Source organism: Perognathus longimembris, chromosome 7, assembly GCF_023159225.1.
Source record: "Perognathus longimembris pacificus isolate PPM17 chromosome 7, ASM2315922v1, whole genome shotgun sequence".
Taxonomy (NCBI): domain Eukaryota; kingdom Metazoa; phylum Chordata; class Mammalia; order Rodentia; family Heteromyidae; genus Perognathus; species Perognathus longimembris.
In genome coordinates this window covers 29241031-29261805 of record NC_063167.1, presented here as the reverse complement: position 1 = coordinate 29261805, position 20775 = coordinate 29241031, and the positions used below count along the sequence as shown (strand labels likewise).

Sequence of the window (20775 nt, the reverse complement as noted above, 5' to 3'; positions counted from 1 at the left end):
AAAAAGGGGGGGGGGGAGGCGGCTTTATAAGATTCTCATGGGGCTGGGAATATGGCCTAGTAGAAGAGTACTTGCCTTGTATACATAAAGTCCTGGGTTCGGTTCCTCAGCACCACATATATAGGAGCCACAGAGCCACTTCTAGTTTTCTGGTGGTTAATTGGAGATAAGAGTCTCACAGACTTTCATGCCTGGGTTGGTCTCAAACCACAATACTCAGATCTCAACCTCCTGAGTAGCTAGGATGAAAGGCATGAGCCACCAGTGCTCTGGGACAATGGTTTCCTTCCTTCCTTCCTTCCTTCCTTCCTTCCTTCCTTCCTTCCTTCCTTCCTTCCTTCCTTCCTTCCTTCTTTCCTTCCTTTTTCCCTCCCTTCCTTCTTCCCTCCCTCCCTCCTTCCCTCCTTTCTTTTTCTTTCTTCCTTTTTTCTTTCTTTCTCTCTTTCTTTCTTTCTTTCCCCTTCCTTCCTTTTTTTTTTCTTTTTGTCAGTCATGGAGTTTGTGCTCAGGGCCTAGGTGCTGTCCCTGAGCTCTTTTGTTCAAGGCTAGCTCTCTACCACTTTGAGCCACAGCTCCACCATTGGGTTTTTGAAGTGGTTAATTGGAGATGAGAGTCTTGTGGGAACTTCTCTTCCTGGCTGACTTTGAACTAAGATCCTCAGATCCCAGCCTCCTGAGTAGCTAGGATTACAGACATGAGCCACCAGTGCCTGGGGACATTGATTTCTTTCTGTTATGTTTTCCTCATTAGAGTTTTAAGCTCTCTGAGGGCAGGGACTGCATCTATTGTTCACATCCCTTTTCTGGGCTTCCATGGAGCCCAACACAAAGCATTTCAAAGAATGGTTTTTTTTTTTTAATCTTGAAAAAAGTGCACACAGTTCTACTTACTTCTGACCTGGGAAAAGTGAACTGGAGTTCCCAGAGATGCCCTGGAGGTACCAGATATCCTCCTAAAATCCCTCTAGCAGGTCTCAGGTCCTGAGGCTCTGTAGCCTGGGTACCACCTAGAGCTGAAACTGCAGACCAAGCTCCTGCCCTGTGGATTCATGAATGCTGCACAGGGCAGGACAAGAAGGTGAGATTTGGAGGCTCCCTGAATATGGAGAGCACTCCCAGTGGAGAGACCAGCACACCAAAGGCTTGAATGTATGTATAAGCACAATAAGCAGATGGGTAATAATTAGTTCTTCCACTAGAAAAAGGGAGGAGTTAAAAGAACTACTAGGAAATCAGGCTTAAAGGATAGGTTGAAGCTGGAGTACAGAGGACTTGAATGCCATATGAAGAGCAAGGAGGAGGATCTATGAAATCACAAGGGTGTAGTCTGGGAAGATAGCGAAAGGTAGTAGCAGTAAGAGGAGCTTAGTCACTAAATCCTGAGGGGAGGAGATGTAGTGTAATGAGGATACTTGGCTACATCCAGTGTGGGAGAATTAGGCAACATCCCCCGCTCCACAATACCACTTTAAATCTATGGATTTATGTGAAAACCATAATTTCCCCTGTATTTCAAGACTATTCTGTGAGGATTAGATGTGACAATGCATAATATGCCTATAACTGGATCAGATAGATAATCAGTATGACTTGAATAGGAGTATGTGATAATATAATGCACAGGATATTGCTGGAAGGGCCAGCAGAGCTAGAGCAAGAGCAAGGGTGAGAGTGAGCAAGTGAGCAAGAATCTGTAGTAGAGGAGAGAGGAGCCCAACAGAACAATCCAGTTTCTATAGGGGGGACTACAGGTTGAAAGAGACTCACACCTCTGGCTCAGTATTCTGGTTCTCAAGTGAATGTACCAAATCTTGGCTATTTTGGTGGATGTAGACAGTCAAAAGAGAAAGGACTGTCTAAGTGGAAAGAGCCCAAACAACGCTGCTGTGGGTTCCACTCTCCACCTAGTCTCTGTCCTTTCTTGAGCCTTAGACTCCTTGTCTGAAATTCTCTGCCTCCTCACCCCCACTTGCCCAATGCCCCAGAGAGAATCATGAGTCACACGATCCACAGGTGTGCCTCTCAAATGGTATGCATCCCACAGTTCTGCACCACCCATACAAGGTCTGTCTGGGCTACCCAACTGCTCCAAGGCAAGTTTGCTAGAAAAGAGGGGAGACCTTAGACTCAGGTACCTAAAGGGGAAGAGAAAGGCATATGAAAACAAAACATTTCCTTCTAAAAAGGTATGCTGTCTTATCAGGATCTACGAACCAGAAGAATAAACATCATGAATAGGTTTGGGAAAATGAGGGAGCCAAGTAAGCACTGGCACTGATCAGTGACAGAAAATCCCTAGTAAGCAACAGGAGCTGGAAGCTGAGATAAGAACAGATAAAAGGTGCTGGTGACCTGTCTCAGAGGAAAACTGATGACAAACACTAAACTTGCCAAGTACTTATGTTGAGTGAACACTGAGTGGTCCTTTTTTTACTACACTGGAGTCATGGGTATGATTTCCACGTACAAAGGAGGAAGCAGACACATGGAGTACAATGGCGATTAGGACATAGTCTGTTTCCTTGAGGATCAGGAGAGAGACACAGGGGCCAATCATTTTATTACAAGGTGGCCCAAGATGTCATGAGATCACAAATAGGTTCCTCAAGTCACAGAATTAGTAAATGTCAGAGCCAGAACTTCAATCCTCAATGCCTGAGCTCAAAGCTCAGCACCCTTTACCATTCTAAGTGTAAGACTATAGATCTTGGGACCCTAGGTCACACTCAAAGCCCTTTGGAAGCAGACCTTGAGGCCAGCAGAGATGGTTTAAGAATAAAGTGAGGGCACTGAGAATGGGGTAGGAGGTCTCAGCAGTATTTTAGACCTGGAAGAGATCATTGGTGCCCTTAGGATGACCAGGCCATGGAGATCCTTTAGACTCTCAGAGTCTAAAGGTGACAGTTGTTTAAGCTATGGGAGCCATTGGGGCAGTGAAAGTAGACCTTAGACAGATTGAGGACAGAGAGTAAAGGTTTAAAAATCGAGCTGGGATTGAGAGGGGGAGACAGTAATGCTAACGGCAGTGGAGTGTGAGAATGAACTCCGACAACTTTGGGCTTGTAGGACAACTTTCCCACTTTCTAGGATCATCATCTCTTTTTGGTTTCTGTTGAGTCTAGTAGGTGTTGACAGAAACAGCAATTTCTTGGCTTTTAAACTTTGCTTTTTCTTCCCTTTTGAAATCTGGAAGAAGCCCCGCGCCCCCTTGCCTCTCACTGGGTCACCCAGCATACACCTGTACAGGCGGAACAGGTAAATAGACTGATTCATGCCATCTGGGAGACACACTTGGGGGGAACGTGGATCATGATGCTCTCTGGGGATGAAGGTAAAGGAGGGTGAAGTCAGAGGCCCTCAGACAGGGAGGTTAGGACTAGAGAAGGGACAGAGAGCAGAGCAGCTTGGGAAAAAGAGCGTCCCTGGGCAGGTGGCTCTATTTGATTTCCGATTTAAAGGGGGAGGCTTAGATAGCCAAGAAGAAAAAGGCTAATAAGAAAAATATTAAACTGCAGTGTGTGTGTCCCTAGGGACTTCCTGTTGCCATGACTGACCTCCCGGAGAGCGCCATTCGTTCCCGAACATGGCAGCTTTATAGGCACTTGTAGGCCTGCAAAGAACACCAATTTGCTGCTGCAGTTTGTTTTGATAACGGAAACTTTCAATAAATCTATATTAAAATCAAAGGGAAAATTAACTAGGCCCCAGTGAGGGGTACAAAGATAAGGGAGCACATTACCACCCTGGCCTCAGCCACCCTACATCTATCTCTTAGTTCAGATTCAGGTCACCAGGGAGATGAATGGCTCAGGCTTGTGGGGAACAGCCCTGGGCAAAGCAGGAAAAGGAAGGCAGGTCAGGACTAGCCCCTACAGAGGAACCCAGTGGATAGGAGTGGTCATGGAGGGAAGAAGAGTGGGGAATGGCAAGAATAATGGTAATGACAGCCACTATTCACCAAACTCTTTATGCCAGGCACTGTGCTAAGCATGCCATATTTAACTCTAACAAGTACTAGTATTAACTGAGCCTGAAATAAGTATTTGGTTTGCCTGTTACAGACAGAGCCAGGACTCAGTCCTCAATATCCTGTCTCTGAGCCTACACTCCTACTAGTACACCAAAGCGGACATATGATGCTTGTAGGTACTACAGTGGTGGTGGCAGCAGCTTTTCCAGTTCCCAGATAAAATTATTTCAGACCTAGCCTGGGGTCTCCCAACCATGCCAAGCTTTGGGGCTGTCATGTACTATCCCTTGGGCCTTGCATTTTCTTCCTTTCAATTGTTGGTTAATGTTCCAGCTTTGCTAGCCACCTTGTTCTTTTTCTTGGTAGCTTGAAGGATAACAGAATTAATTTAGTCCACTCTTTGGTTCCTCTCATCAGTTTCCATTTTAGTCAGTTACTTAATCTAGAAGCTAAGGGACAATGAAGGGCATAGTTGAGTGTGAACCAGTTTATATGCCCTAATTTATGTGAATTTCCTTTTGGGTGCTCTAGGACTCAACTGTATAGATTCCAGAACCTTGCCAGGATGTAATCTCTTTTTGGACAAGAAAACCAGGCACATCATTCAAATAATAGGAAGTTTGAGAGCTCAGTATATACTTGAGTGAGGGCCTTAGACACTTACTTATTGGACAGCTCAACTAGGTTAGGTTTTGACCCCACCTCCCTTCAATATGCCCACTGTTGTGAGAATGCCATGGACCCCAAGTGACCATACCAGACTAAAATGAAACATGTGCTTCAGGTGTGGGATTTGGCACTCCTGTGGCAGCCAGAATGTTAGGGTAACCCAACCTTTCCTTTCCCTCTGTCTGGGATGTGACTCTTCTCTGGGGCTTATTTAGAATGCAATCCTTATGACACAGAAACTAACTGTTTTCTTTGAGGTCTGGACAACTTGGTGATACGCTGTCTTATACTTTGATTCTCTCCTCCCTCGATTCACTTCTCTTTCCCCTTTACAATCGATGCCTAGGCCTGTTCTTTCCAGTTAGGTCTAAACATATAAGCTTTTCATCAGGCTGCTTTCTAGGAAACCTAATGGCACAAAACAAAGACAAGGTTTTAGGGAGCCAAATGCTGGATTAGATGCAGTGCAAGGCACCAAGTATATACTGAGCTCTCAAACTGTTCTATTATTTGAATGATGTGCCTGGTTCTTGTCCAAAAAGAGCTTACATCTCGGTGAGGTTCTGGAATCTGTACAGTTGGGTCCTAGAGCACCAGAAAGGAAAGAGAACATTCTGCAATGAAATCAAGGGAAACATGGAAAAGCTACATGGAAAATGTTTAGGTTGGATGGGCTGGGGATATGGCCTAGTGGCAAGAGCACTTGCATCTTATACATGAAGCCCTCGGTTCGGTTCCCCAGCACCACATATACAGAAAATGGCCAGAAGTGGCGCTGCGGCTCAAGTGGCAGAGTGCTAGCTTTGAGCAAAAAGAAGCCAGGGACAGTGCTCAGGCCCCGAGTCTAAGGCCCAGGACTGGCAAAATAAAAATAAAAATAAATAAATAAACTTTCTCTCCTGCCTGAAAAAAAAAAAAGAAAAGAAAATGTTTAGGTTGGGCCTTCCCAAGACCTACAAGCCAGTCAGGCAAATTTACTTCATTCGTGTAGCTAAGAATGTGGCCAGTGCCCTGTTCTTAGGTTAAAACTTAAGATACAACAAAGCCAGAGACAGGTAAGGCCATCCATCTCATGGACATTTGTTTGTATTATTTTATTTTTATATTTACTTGTTTGTTCTTCCTCCCATTATATATGCATACATTATTTGCAAATATTTACCTATAAATTTTATAATGTATAAGCTCCTTGAGGCTAAACATACAATTCCTGATATGTAGCAAAGACACTATAAATACATATTGACTGAGTTGGGCACTGGTGGCAAGTTCAAAGCCAGCCCGGGAATAGGGTAAAGTCCATGAGACGCTTCTTTTTTATTTTTGTTGGTTGTGGGGCTTGAACTCTGGCCTGGGCGCTGTCTCTGAGTTCTTCATCTCAAGGCTGGTGCTCTACCACTTGAGCCACAGTGCCACTCTGGTTTTCTGGAGATAAGAGTCTCATGGCCTTTCTTGCCCTGGCTGTCTTTGAACCATGATCCTCATATCTCAGCCTCCCGAGTTGCTAGGATTACAGGCCTGAGCCACCAGCCCTTGGCAATGAGATTCTCATCTCCAATGAACTACTCAGAAAAAGCCGGAAGTGGTGCGGTGGCTCAAGTGGTAGAGCACTAGCCTTGAGCATAAAGAGGTTCAGAGACAGCACCCAAGCCCCAGGACTGGCAAAAAATAAAATTGAATAACTGAAGCTAATGTCTAGGTAGTGACAGGAAAAGGAAGACCTAAGAACTGGCAACAGGCAGATAAATGTGCTCCCACTTTCCTCACTTTGGGATGCGTGATATCTGTCCTGGCTGCTATTTAGTCCCTCAATTGTTCATGAACATTCATAGAACGATTATTTTATATCTAACATGTACTGGGTATAACTGATACAACATGACCAATATAGAAATAATACTTAACCCAAAGGAGCTTAAATTCCTGGGGGGAGTGGGAGAGATAAGGACACAGATAATTGTAAAAACACTTCGATCAATTCTGTAGGTGAACAGCGGAACTGCCTAACCCCTTATGTGAATGAGATTAAGAAAGGCATTTTCTGATATGGGGATTACCAAGCATTTCCAGCTCAGGCAGAAACCATTATGTTAAGATTTCAGAGATGGTGGGACTCAGAAATGATATCATTGCCTTAACTGAAAATATGCAGGTGGTAGGCAGAGGTGCTTGTTAACAGAAACTGGCCTGTAAAATGTGTCCTGATGGCTTGAGAGGCTGTCAAAGTTGTATCACTGGCTCGGTTAAGATGGAGGTTTCCCAGGTTATAACCTGTTGTCCAAGCTTTCCTAGAGAAGCCTCACCAAGATGTAGGAACACATCCTTGGTTTTGACAAGGGTTCTCTTCAGCTGGCAGGAAAGACTGTGGAAGCCTGTGGCCAGAAATCCTTTCAACCCTAAAGTTTCTTCTGTAGGGACCTAAACAAATCAGTAGCCTCTTTCTTAGAAACGTCCTTCAGATATCTGAGCATTTAATTTTCTAACCCTAATTTGCCTCCCTTCCTCCTAGTTCTCCCTCAGGCCTTCATCAGAGTAGATGATAGTGACTACTTGAATGAATGAACCATGTCACCTAAATGGCATGTTATGTTATGAGCTTATACTCATGTGTGTGTATATATATGTATATATGTATATATGCATATATATGGAAAATGAAATGGGGATACTCGAATTGCTGTAGGCCTGAAGGAATCTTCGAGGTTTGTCTTTATGTTAAATCCCTTTCAATGCACAGAAGTGACCTCCCCTTGTCTTCTGAGTACGTAAAACCATAAAACTACAAGTCCCATAATGCCTGCGGCCGGCAGTCACCATCTTGACATACCTTTGTGCGCATGCGGACGGGCGAACAAGCGCTTGAGCAGAAGAAGCCCCGCCTCACAACAGCCCATTGGTCAAAGGGGTAGGCGGCGGACTCAGTGGTTGGCCACGGCCCCCGCCCGTCCACCGCGTCGGTAGGGGTCAGAGTGCGCGGAGGTGAGTCGGTGTGTTGTGGACTCGTGGTGCTGGCTGCTGCTGTTGAGGCGGCCAGGAACGGGCTGTGGGGAGCGGGCGGAGCTGGTCCTGCCCCTGCCTGGCCAGCGCCGCAGTTGGCGCGGGCCGCACCCGCCGCCACCAACTGCCCTGAGCGCCTGCTGAGGCCGAGGGAGACGTCGGGGCCTGCACCTGGAGAAAGCCTGCCGCGCTGGCCCCAAGGAGGGGGCGTTGCCATGGCGACAGCCTCTCCCGCAGCTGATGGGGGGCGGGGGCGGCCCTGGGAAGGAGGGCTGGTCTCTTGGCCTCCTGCCCCTCCCCTTACGCTCCCCTTGACTTGGATGGGCCCGACTTGGGGGCAACACCCTGGGGTGGGTGATGCGGAGAGGCCCCCAGCTTGGGCCCTGGTGTAACGCATGCGGCATGTGGGTCGTGGCGCGCGATTTGTGCAGCCTGGGGGGTGTATTGGGTTGAATGTTCATCCTAGATGCATGAACTGAGTAACGTTTTGGAGAAGGGGGGGTGGGGGAGTGGGGCAGTGCTTTAAGATTGAATGAGTTGAGTAAGGGGGCTGACTTGTTAGCTGAGATTAGTAGAGACTATGAAGAGGTTTAGCCAGAGCTTTCGGAGGCCTGGAGATAGTAGATAATACGGTATGACCCCTTACCCCTCATCCTGGACACACGCACAGAAGGTTAGCAATTTCCCTCTTTGTAAATATGAAGTAGTAGTAATGGTGGAAAGAGAAAAGAGGCCTAACCTGGAAAGCTTTTTGTTTGCCTCTACTGTAAGTGGTCCAGCAACAGGTGTTTTCTTAAAACAAAAGAAAAAAATATGCATGTATGTGGATTGAGGCTTGGCTGTGAGTATACAGTAATTGCTCCGTTATGACTTGGAAGATGGTGGGTATGGAGCTCTTCATTGAGGATGTGGAGGTTTGGCCTTAGGGCTGGATTTTGCAAGGAATACTGCTCACCATCGTCTCTGCTAGAGTTCTCTGGCCATTTCTTTGGCATTTGCTCTTTTCAGGTGTTTCATCCGTTTTCCAGTGTAGTGTCAGCAAAGCATGGATCCCATTGGCTAGACTATATATACCTATTTGACCATAGTAACCTGTGATTGGCTGAGTGATTTTTGATTGTAGAGTTTCTGCCAGAAATTGGCTTCATCAAATGCTGCTTTATTCTGACTTCATCATACACAGCATACCTTGTTTTAGTGGGCTCGTTCTTGGAGCTTAAGTGTATTATACCTGAATCCCCTACCACTTAAAAGCCAATTTATAAACAGGGACTTGGAGTGTGACTCGACTAATGTGAGTCTGAGATCTTGGTTAGAAACCCACTTAGCTGCCTTTGGGCTGGAGGTATAGAGTGGGGGTAGGGAAGGGAACTGCCGAGAAGTGATTGATAAGGTTTCCTTTATGGATTCCGTGGTGCTTCACTGGAGCTCAGAGCACTTTGGCAACTTAAGCACTCCAAATTAAAAGCTCATTAACAATTCCTGCCCAAAGAATCCTGTAAATAATCAGCTTGCTAGGTCATAGAGCTTGGCTAAGAGCTCTCCCTCCAACTTGAAATTTTCAAATAAAAGTGCTTTTATTTCATTTCATTTTGAAAAGTGTTTTCTCTGTGGTAGAGCAAATTAATAAGTGCCATTTTTCCCAGAGAATATGAGTTTGGTCTTAAGTGTGTAAGGGATGTGTGTGTATACACCTACACATTATCGATTGATCTATCAATTGATCATAGCTATTTCTTTGGGTCCTTTGGAAGATCTTAATTAGGTGATATATGATAGGTATCCCTTGATATTTTGATTTGGGATTGGTTAGACTTTTGTAGAACTTGAGGCAGAACTAGAAGTTTCTTGAAAATATTTCTTACTTTGTGTATCTATTTACAGTTTGCAGCAGACAGTCTCTCTCATTTCTGGCTCATTCATTCTGAATATTCTGAATATTGTTAGCTTTATGTCCTCTGTGTCCTGGATAGAACTCCAAATTATCCAGTGATCCACCACTTCATGACCATCTTTCTGAGTACACTACCAGAAAATATGAAATTCATCATTCAAAAACCAAATGTTGGGCTGGGAATATGGCGTAGTGGTAAGAGCACTTGCCTCATGTACATGAAGCCGTGGGTTCAATTCCCCAGCACCACATATATAGTGAAAAGGTCAGAAGAGGTGCTGTGGCTCAAGTGGCAGCCTTGAGAAAAAAAAAAAAAAAAAACAGAAAAAAAAAACACAAGAAGCCAGGGACAGTGCTCAGGCCCTGAGTCCAAGCGCCAGGACTGGCAAAGAAAAACAAAAACAAATGTACTAGTAACTTCTGAAAGTTCTGTAGGGTTAGTAGATGTTAGCTCAAAGTGAGATCAGTGGTTTTAAGTATGTTATGATCCTTAGTGGGGATTAGATCCTTTGTATTGAGGTAGACTTGTTGCAGAGATATGTGTTTGTCCACAGCACTGGGGCTTTCCAGCTCTTGCAGAACCTTCAGCATCCCCAGCTGCCAGTCTTGGCATCTTCGAAGTAAGGAGAGGTGAGAATCCTGTTGCATGGTTATATTTGGCCTTTTCTGAGTATTTGCACTTGGTGGGTATGGGATGGGGGTGGATGCAGACTATATTTGTGTGTGCGTCTGTGTATAGATAGGTAGATAGATAGAACATATGGTATATATAGCATGCTATAGATATATATTATATTGTATATATCATGATATATGGTATATATCATATGTTCTACATGGTATCTATATGGTATATACCATATATATGTCATATATATAGATTCTGAATATTGTTAGCTTTATATCCTCCTTATCCTGGATAAGACTCCATATATATGTGATAGAAAGGTAGATAGGTAGATAGACAGATAGATACTATATATACCATCTCTAAATAGCTGCTTTTGATAAGGCAGTATGTGCTCAAACCTATTGAAACTTACCCAAGTCTATAGAGTAGGAGGTGAAGGTGAAAGTTGAAGGTGGACTCTGAGGATTGATATCCAGGGACTTGGAGGCTGTTTCAATAACTAAGCGCCAGGCACTTTGCTAGTTTTTAGAATTGTAGTGGTGAACAAGGCAACCATTGTCCCTGACATCAAAGATTTGATATTCTCATGAGTGTTGCAACAAGGGAATTGTAGGTTCTTTGAGAGTAAGAAGTTTTTCCTGGGCTTGTGGACTCTGGGATGACTTCTTAGAGGAAATTAACTCTTGACTTAGAATTAGATAAAACAGAAGGGACCAAGTGTCAAAGTGTGTTGAATTTGAGAAAGTTTATATCATTAATAGTGCCTCTGTGGTGTGTGTGTGTGTGTGTGTGTGTGTTTGTGTGTGTGTGTGTGTGTGTGTGTGTGCGGGATAACATGGTGAGAATGAAGAGGCATGAGAAGTGAAATAGGAAAGGTAAGCAGAGACTAGAGACTTAAAAACTTGAGGATTAGACCAGAGATGAGTTATGGTTGTGTGAATGGAGGAAGAAAAAAGATAAGAGTTGTTATACTTTTTCTGTAAAGGACAAAATAGTAAATATTTAAACTTTGTGGGTCTGTGTCACAACTATTCTACACAACTTGTCATAAATGGTATGAGACAGAACAAACACAGCCATGTTCCAGTAAAACTTGGTAGAAACAGGTGGCAGCTAGATTTGGTCCATGAACCACAGTTTTCAGATCCCTAGATCAGACTTAAGAACAGTAAAAAACTAATTAAAGGTTATAAGCAGGTGGGTGAGGTGGTGCATTGTAATCCTAGCCCTAGGGAGGATAAAACAGGAGGATTGAGACAGGAATTTGAGGCTAACCTGGGATACATAGTGAGACCCTGTCTCAAAAGCCAAAAAAGTTATAAGCAGCAAATTTAACATTACATTTGTGCTGTAGAAAGTCTTATTTTTATGTCAGTGTAAATCCTGGATTGAAGGGCACAGGCAGTTATGGAAGCAGAGACCAGTAAGGAGGCTGTGGTAGTTACACGGGTAGCGTTTGTACATTTCCACCTTTGTAGCACTATTTGATTCTTAAAAACTAAGTATAAGGGCTCAGGGCTAAGTATAAGGGCTCATGTGATAGAGCCCCTGCCTAGTAAGCATGAAGAGGTACTGAGCTCAAATCCCAGTACTACCAGAAAAACCAAATGCCAAAAAAATAAGTATAATTGAATTTTACATACCTCTAAAAATATTGGTTCTCTTAACTTCTTGGCCAACAATTTCTTTTTGGAAATACTAGCTTATTTTTCACAGACTAGGAAACAAGGACAAGAAAGTATGGAATTAAAAGGCTTGGAAGATTCTCTCTCTCTCTCTGTGTCTCTCTGTCTCTCTCTGTGTCTCTCTGTCTGTCTCTGTGTCTCTGTCTCTGTGTCTCTGTCTCTGTGTCTCTCTCTCTGTCCCTCCCTCCCTCCCTCCCTCTCCCTCTCCCTCTCCCTCTCCCTCTCCCTCTCCCTCTCCCTCTCCCTCTTCTTCTTCACTTCCTCCCTCCCTCCCTTCCTTCCTTCCTTTCTCTCTTTCTTTTTCTTTCTCTCTCTCTTTCTTTCCTTTCTCCTTTCTCTTTTCTGTTGATTATGGGGCTTGAACTCAGGGCCTGGGGGCTGTCCCTGAGCATTTTCACTCAAGGGTCCTGCTCTACCACTTCGAGCCACAACGCCACTTCTGGTTTTCTGGTAGTTAATTGGAGATTAATTGGAGTCTCACAGACTTTCTTGTCCAAACTGGCTTTGAACCTCAGTTCTCAGATATCAGCCTCCTGAGTAGCTAAGATTTACAAGTGTGAGCCACAAGTGTGAGCTGGGTGCCCAGCTGGAAGATATTCCTTTTTGTTGAAGGAAGTATGGAATAATGGAACCCTGAAAGGAATCTTGGTTTTAGAGCTCCTAGTGTAATGTCATTTGCTTTGAACTTCTTGGACTTTTCCTAAGCTTTCCAGGAAATTTTCCTTGTTCTATGTAGTTCTACTCAAGTTATTCCCTTCCTTGCTTATAACAAGCTGATGATGACCATTGCTCAGTTTTGGAAATGCCTTCCAGTTCAGGCAGATAGTATGTGTGAGGCACAGCACCAAATAAAGTATTTAGTGTTTGATGAGTAGGCTGGAGTCTACAGCCTTGTGTCTGCATTCACTGTCATTTTGTCTTCCTCTTCCTATGAGCCCACTGTACTTGCAGTGATTGAGGGAAGCTTATACGTTTCTGACAGTAGTGTTTTTATGATTTTGAACAGGTCTCTGGAGTTCCCTTTCATATCAGTAAAATGGAAATAATGAGAATAAGATTAGTTAAAGGCTTTAGTAATATATATAAAGCTTTTAGTATAGTGTCTTGATACTTTATTTTTTTGGTGAGAGCTCAGGCCAGTGCTGTACCACTTGAGCCATAGCTTCTATTTCTGGCTTTGGTGTCTAATTGGAGATAAGAGTTTCACAGACTTTCCTGCCCAGGCTGGCTTTAAACTGTGATCCTCAGGTTTCAGCCTCCTGAGTATCTAGGATAACAAGCACAGTAGTTGGGTGACCTGGTCCTTAGCTTAGGATGCTTTGGGTTTGTATCCATATAATAGAAATGTAGTGTCTGGTGATGGCACCTTGCACAAAGGAAGAAGTTGTAACTACAGCAAGGTGTTGCTCTTTTTATTTTTATTTTTTGCTAGTCCTGGGCTTGAACTCAGGGCCTGAACACTGTCCCTGGCTTCATTTTGCTCAAGGCTAGCACTCTGCCAACTTGAGCCACAGTGCCACTTCTGGCTTTTTCTATATATGTGGTGCTGAGGAATCGAACCTAGGGCTTCATGTATAGGAGGCAAGCACTCTTGCCACTAGGCCATATTCCCAGCCCCAGGTGTTGCTCTTTGTAATGGAAAATTCACATTCAGCAAGAGTTCTGTTTCTTAGGATAGATCTTAGTTCCAATATTCTCTGTAAAACAAATCAAGTAAACAGCTTGCCAGTAGAAATCCACCAACATGTTACCAGTCCCTGGCTTTCTGGGATCATTTATTAACATAGCCAACTTTGTGGCCACACATCGTTGTAAAGTGCCTCTTGAATGTTTTTCCTTTTCATCACCATTCTGAGAAATGGTTGGGCAGTCAGCATTTGTTTCCTTGCTAGTGTGAGAAAACTGAAGCCCAAGAAGGTTGGTTACTAGTGAGTTACTCAAGGTCACACGTTGAGGTACTGACAAAGCTATGGACTTGCTCCCAGATGAAATTGTTAGTTGATTGCTGTGATTTTGTTTCCTTTGAGTGAGAGATGCATAGTCATTGCCGAGCTGCAGTATGATGCATGCCTTGTCCAGACCTAGTAGGTGTGATTTGGATCTTATTTTATTCATTTGGGTTCTTTGGGGTTTTAATTGATGACTGCTTCAACCAAACCTGTTGGAAAGAAGATTCCCTTTGGGTTGTTGTTTTTAGCCTTTCCTCCATTGGGGGACTCTCCTTAGAGAGCCTTAGGTTACAAGGGATTGCTTTGATATGTTCAAAATTGTGTCTTGTGCCCCACAGCTACAGGTAAAATCAAAAGGCAGATAATTTATGGGAGTGTCAAAGCTGGCCGCTGGCACCTCAGAAGGCCATTAGTATGCTTGTTCAGACCCTGTGTCCTTACAATTGATTCCTCTTTGCATGAGCCTGATTTGGGAAGCTGTAGATCTGTGGGTAGTGATTGGATGTGACAGTCCAAACACCGGTCCCTAAATTAATCCTTTTAATGGTATTCTGGCATCAAGGCAATTTCTTTCCCTCTCTCCCTTCCCCCCGCTTCTCTCTCTCCCCCTCCTCTCCCTCTTCTCTGTCTGTCTGTCTGTCTGTCTGTCTGTCTCTCTCTCTCTCTCTCTCTCACACACACACACATACACGCACAGAGAGAATTTTAGTGGACTGGGAGAAAGAAAGAAAAGAAGCTTTGTTTGGTATTTGGGCTGTTGTCTCTTCTGGCATGTTCTAATTCCAGAACAGTTAATACCATGACTTTGGGCATATAAATTCATTCAGCAAATTATTAGTCACACTTTGTGCCTGGCTCGTGGTAAGTACTGGGAGTACAAAAGTGAACTAAACACAGTCATTGACCTTAAGAATCTGACCCAGTGTTTCTCAGGCTTTTAAAACTCATGTACCACTGGCATAAAATTGAGACCCTATCTCAAAAAGAACCAGTGTAAAAAAGCTTGCAGATGTGACTCAATTGGTGAAGCACTGCCTAGTAAGTGCAAGGCCTCAAGTTCAGTCCCTGGTATCGCCAAAAAGTGAATTGTGTTACCAAGTCACACTTAAGCAAGTAACTTTATTTTACCAGAGAAAAGCTACTGAAAGGGAGATTTAAACTGGGATTTGAAGGAAGTGGTAATTAATTTTCCTGGTGAAAAATGAAAGTGCATTTCATAGAGTAGAGGGAGTAGCATTTGCCAGGGGGCCAGATTTGTTAAAGTCACATTTAGGGACTTGAGCAAGAGCTGACTCTGCCTCTATCAGTTTCCTGCTCTATAAGATGAGAAGATTTTGACCTTCGGAATGGTATTTGGAAAAGAGACTTGAGTTCCTTATATTGCCATTAAAAAATTATTATCAACATCATCATTATTTGAGTTGGTCATGGGGCTTGAATTCTGGGTTTGGGCACAGTCCCTGGCTTCTTTTTGCTCAAGGCTAGCACTCTACCACTTGAGCCACAGCGCCACTTCTGGCTTTTCCTATATATGTGGTGCTGAGGAATCGAACCCAGGGCTTCATGTATACAAGGCAAGCACTCTACCACTAGGCCATATTCCCAGCCCCCTCCTGGCCTTTTTTGTGCCAGTACTGAGATTTGAACTCAGGGCCTTGTACTCTCATTTTTCCCCTCAAAAGGCTGGTACTCTTTTAAAAGATACTGTTATTATTAAGGTCAGGTAATGAATGCATTTCTTTTTTTGGACAATGTCACCACTTCCTTCACTTTTCCCCGTATTTTCTTCCCATCCCTGCCTGTAAGTTATGTTGTTCATTTTCCACATAGTGTATACAGAATAGCATGATTGCATTTTTCACTCTTCCTCCTTCCCTTCCTGGGCCCCCTCTTTGTTCCTCCCTTAAAGAAAACCCTCAAGCAAAAACAAACACCACAACCAGCAATATCAATAACAAAAACCCCATAGGCTGGCATGTAAGTCTTACTTTCACTTCTAGCTTTTTGAGGTAAGAGTCTCAAGGAGTTTTCTGCCTGGGCTGTCTTTAAGCTGTTGATCTCAGATCTCCTCAGCTTTCTGTGTGGCTGGGATTACAGGCATGAGCCACCAGCACCTGGCCTCCAGGCCTTTTTTTGCATTGGTTATTTAAAAAAATGTATATCTCTTTAAATTATTTTTTTCATTGTCAAGATGATGTACAGAGGGGTTTCAGTTACATACTTAAGGCATTATTTTTGAGATAGGGTCATGCTTCCTGCCCAGGTGTGAACCCTGGAGGCTTTAGATCATAGTTGGAATACAAGGTGTGTGTCCTAACCCCCAGTCTCTTTGTATTGAGATAGTCTGTGCGCTTTTCTTACTAGGATGGTCTAGAACTGTGATCCTTCCAACCTTAGCCTCCCATGTAGCTTAGGGCAATACTTGGCAAACATTTTTCCTTCCTTTTTGGGTGGGGGGCAGTCCTGGGGCTTGAACTTAGAACTTGGCGCTGTCCCTGAACCTCTTTGTGCTTCAGGCTAATTAATGCTCCACCACTTGAGCTACAGCACCACTTCTAGCTTTTTCTGAGTGTAGTTTTACTGGAGCTAAGAGTCTCACGGACTTTTCTGCCTGGGGTGGCTTTGAACTGCAATCCTAAGATCTCAGCCTGCTGAGTAGCTAGGCATGAACCATCAGTACCTGGCCCTTCCTTTTTTTAAGGGTAGGTAACAGTACCACAAGTTGCACTTAGGGCTTCACACTTGCTATGCAGGCACTCTTCTATGACTTGAACCATTCTCAGCCTCGGTTTTCCTTTTAAAATATAAAATAAATTACTATGAAAACAAATTTGGGGCATTTAGACGATGGAAATTGATAAGCATTGTTAGCCCTGTGGCTAATGGGATAATCAGTCAATTGGGAAATGTGGGTCATCAAACATGGTAAAGGATAATAGAACCCCAAAGAATTGAGCACTTTGGGGGTTTTCTTTCTCCTGTGACAGTCTGTGGTTTTCATAAAAAGTGCTCTAGCAGTACAGATGCATTCATCAGATTGTCTCGGCTATTTTTAGCTACCTAAGTCAAAGCCTGGGACCTAGTGAGTTCCAGACAGGTAGTACAGTGTTCTTTGTTGTTGCTTCTTGACCTCAGCATCTGTGAGACTGAAGGTCAGACCAGGAATTCATCCCAGGACTGGGAACAGAGGGGCCTAAAGCTGGAGCTTTGGGTGCACATGCTTCCAGTCAGCTGGACTCTGGACCTGCCTGTGGTACCTTGTTTTCCTCTGCAATGGATCCCTACCCCCTAGTCTGGCTTTTAATGGCACGAATTAAAGGATGATATGAACCCATACACTCTCAGAGACGTCAAGATTGTGTGGCTGAAGGGGTGGAGAAGGAGTAGACTACATGTTTCCTGATGGACTCCTCCTCTTGTCCCATTCCTGAGGCTCCTCTGGCCTGTGGATGTGGATGTTGAAGGATGACTCCCTCCTTCTGCCCTCCCTTCCCCCTCCAGTAATGGAGGCTATAAAATGTCTATTTACCCAAGACACCAGAACGACTCCTCTGTGGTTCCACTAATCTGGTGATTTGGTGCTTCTTTGGTCTCTCAGGTAAATACAGATTGAGTCTTTTTATAAAGGCATATTATTTCCCTCATTAAATGTGTGTCTTGGCACATGTGTTATTTACCTGATAGACAGTAATGGCTGCAGAGGAGCCATTGGTGTCGGTTGTGTAAATACTCTGCACAGAGACGGTTCTCCAGGGGCTCTGGCTCAGGCCTGTTTCTCCAAATCGGGCCAGCCCAGGGCAGTCCCTATTTACCCCTTTCCTGTCCCTATTGGGGGAGCTGATCCCTTCATTTTGAGGTGAGAACTGTTTCCTTTGTCTGTAGGCTGCTTACTACTTTTAATTTTCTCAGAGAAAGGTGTCTGAGAATAAATGGGTATAAATTTTGGTGCTGATAAAAGATAGTTTGCAGAAATAGAATCATAAACTGTTTCTTTTCAATACTGCCTTTAAATGAGATAGCCTGCCCAGCACTGGTGGCTTATACCTAGAATCCTAGCTGCTGAAGAGACTTAAGATCTGAGGTTCATGGTTTAAAGCCAGTCCAGGCATGAAAGTCTGTGAGACTCTTACCTTTAATTATCCACCAGAAAACCAGAAGTGGTGCTGTGGCTTAGATGGTATAGTGCTAGCCTTGAGCATAAAAGGTCAGGGATGGCACCCAGGCCCCACGTTCAAGCCTCAGGACCAGCACCAAAACAAAACAAGAAAACCCAAATCCTCAGATACCTCCAAGTCCTAAATGATGTTATAATATATGGACTTCCATTCTGCAAATCTGTAACTATGAAGTATGAAGACATAGGAGGAGGGCTGGGAATATGGCTTAGTGGTAGAGTGCTCACCTTGCATGCATGAAGCCCTGGGTTCAATTCCTCAGCACCACATAAACAAAAAAGGCTGAATGTGGAACTGTGACTCAAGTGGTAGAGTGCTAGCCTTGAGCAAAAAGGAAGCCAGGGACAGTGCTCAGGCCGTGAGTCCAAGCCCTAGGATTGGCAAAAAAAAAAAAAAAAAAAGACATAGGAGGAAAATCCCTAAGTTGCCAAGGGATAGAAGAGCAGGAAGACTGTCACAACTAGAGTTACAGGGATGTTTCCTAAGAAGACCTTGCCTGAGAGGGGAGTATTCCAGTGAGGGGCCATTGTGTGGAACTGTTCTTTTGGAGACTCAGCTGGATAGACTATGTAGCTCGAGGGTGCTTTGAGGACCGACATGCGCAAACCTTCTATGGATACTATGGGGAGAGATCTCTTTCACATACTATCAATTTTGTTTTTTCTTTTTAAAAATACATTGTATATGGATTTCATTATATTTGTTTATACATATATTTATTGTATTGTCCTGGGTGTTGAACTCCGAGCCTGGGTGTTGAACTCCGAGCCTTATGCAGGTTCCCTCAGCCTTATATGTAAACTTAAAAAATAAAATAAATCCCCAAATCGGTATAGAAATAAATTGTAAGTACAGTATAAAGAATTTTTCCTGAACCACTTGAGGATTAAATTCTTGAACGAATGCCCTATCCCTGAATACCTTTGAGTATATTTCCTACAAGCAAGGACATTTTCTCACCTAACCACAATACAGCTGTCAAAGTCAGGAAATTAACATTGATACATTACTGCCATCTAATCCACCAATCCCATTCAGGTTTTCCAATTGTTTCAGGATTGTTCTTTGTAGCAAGATGATACGGTTTAGAATTGTAGTTTGCATTTAATTATTATCAAGTCTCTTTAGCCTCCTTTAGACTTTTCTCAGAAAACTTTCCTTGACATTCATGATTTTGATTCTTTTAAAGATTACAGGCTGGTTACTGTGTCCCTCAATTAAGGTTTGTCTGATATTTTCTCATGATTAGATTAGGTAATGCCTTTTGCAGAAATGTCATAGAAATGACATATTTTCTCATAGCACATGATTTTGATTTATCCTATTATTGATGATGATTATTTTTGTTCAGTTGATCACAGTAATGTCTGCCAGGTTTCTATATTATAAAATTTGTTTTTATTGTAATTAAGCATTTTGTGCATATACTTTGAGAGTATGTAAATATCCCTCTATAAACTTTTCATTCTATGTATGTATGTTTGTATGTATGTACTCATGTTTTCCTCATTTATCCAGGACATAACAATCCATTACTATAATTATTTACTTGGCAGTGGAAGTCTCTTGTGTCCCTTTGATATATTCCTTTCATTCTTTCCTTTTCTGGGACAACAAGATATTTCAGGCTCATCTTGTACTTTTTCTGCTACAGCCCTGGAACCAGCTATTTCTCCAAGGAGTTCTAGTTCTCATAGTGGAGAATGATATTTAGAAGGCAATGAAGTGCTATTTGTACTTATTACTATGGAGCATTGCTTGTGGCCCATCCTTAGAGCTAGAACATAGTTCGTTCTCTCTCTCTCTCTCCTTCCCTCCCTCCCTCCCCTCTCCCTCCCTCCCTCACTCCCCTCTCCCTCCCTTTCTCTCCCTTTCTCTTTTACTTATATTTATATTTATTATACTTATATTTCCATCTATATTTATACATCTCTGTGTCAAAGACTTAAGACTTTTCTCTTGCTCTGGCTTGGCTTTTTTTCCTCTTAAGGCTGGATTTCTACTACTTGAGCTGTACCTTCTAGGTTTTTGGTTAATTGGAGATGAGTCTCATGGAATTTTCTGCTGATGCTGGTTTTGAACTGGGATACAAAGATCTCAGCTTCCTGTGTACTTAGGATTACAGGTGTGAGCCACTAGCCTCTAGCAGAGTTAATAATATTCTTACTGCCAGTTCTAGTCCAACACCATTGATTTATTTTCTCCCTTTCCAGATTTTATTTCCCTTCTTTATCAGTAACCTGGTTCCCATTACATATGTTAAAACGTGTATTCATTTGTTCAGTCACTTTGTGTCTACTGAATCTCCACTGCCCTTTACCCCTTCTGAGTGCTGCTTTTATCCTACCCATGATTCCCCACATTTTACTGCCTTCAGCATGAATGCCTGCCATACATGCCACTGCCACAACACCCTTTCCACCTTTTCATGGATGGCCTTACGCTGCCAGGGTTCTGGCATTCCCTCCAGATCCCTTTTGATTCCTCCACTCCAACTGGTGTAGGTATTTGCCTTACTCTTCTGCATTTAAGTTTTTGTTGTCGTTTGTTTATATGGGATGTGACACGGATTTGAATTCAGGACTTGAACTTGCTAGGCAAGCACTCTTACCACTCCAGCCATATCTCCAGATTTTTGTGGTTTAGTTATCTTTTTTTTTCTTTTTTCTGGTAGAGCCTTGTACTTTTTGGATAGTCCTGAACCCTCCTACACATGCCTCCTTTGTAGCTGGGATTACAGATGTTTACTCCCATGCCCAGGTTACTTGAGAGAGTCTTGCTGACTTTTTTGCCCCAGTTGGCTTC

General features: G+C 43.4%; 1 protein-coding gene across 8 annotated transcripts in view; it reads left to right on the top strand.

Annotated features, from left to right (window-relative positions):
- Positions 1-7559: 7559 nt before the first annotated feature.
- Positions 7560-20775, top strand: part of Eri3 (ERI1 exoribonuclease family member 3) — a 139100-nt gene continuing 125884 nt past the window's right edge. For 4 of the 8 annotated variants that reach the window (XM_048351132.1, XM_048351129.1, XM_048351128.1 and 1 more), the window contains exons 1-2: positions 7625-7986; positions 10085-10160. In XM_048351132.1, coding sequence (XP_048207089.1) covers positions 7852-7986; positions 10085-10160 — 211 coding nt within the window. In that variant the 5' untranslated portion in view covers positions 7625-7851. The other 4 variants (XM_048351131.1, XM_048351130.1, XM_048351136.1 and 1 more) reach the window with 3 other exon arrangements.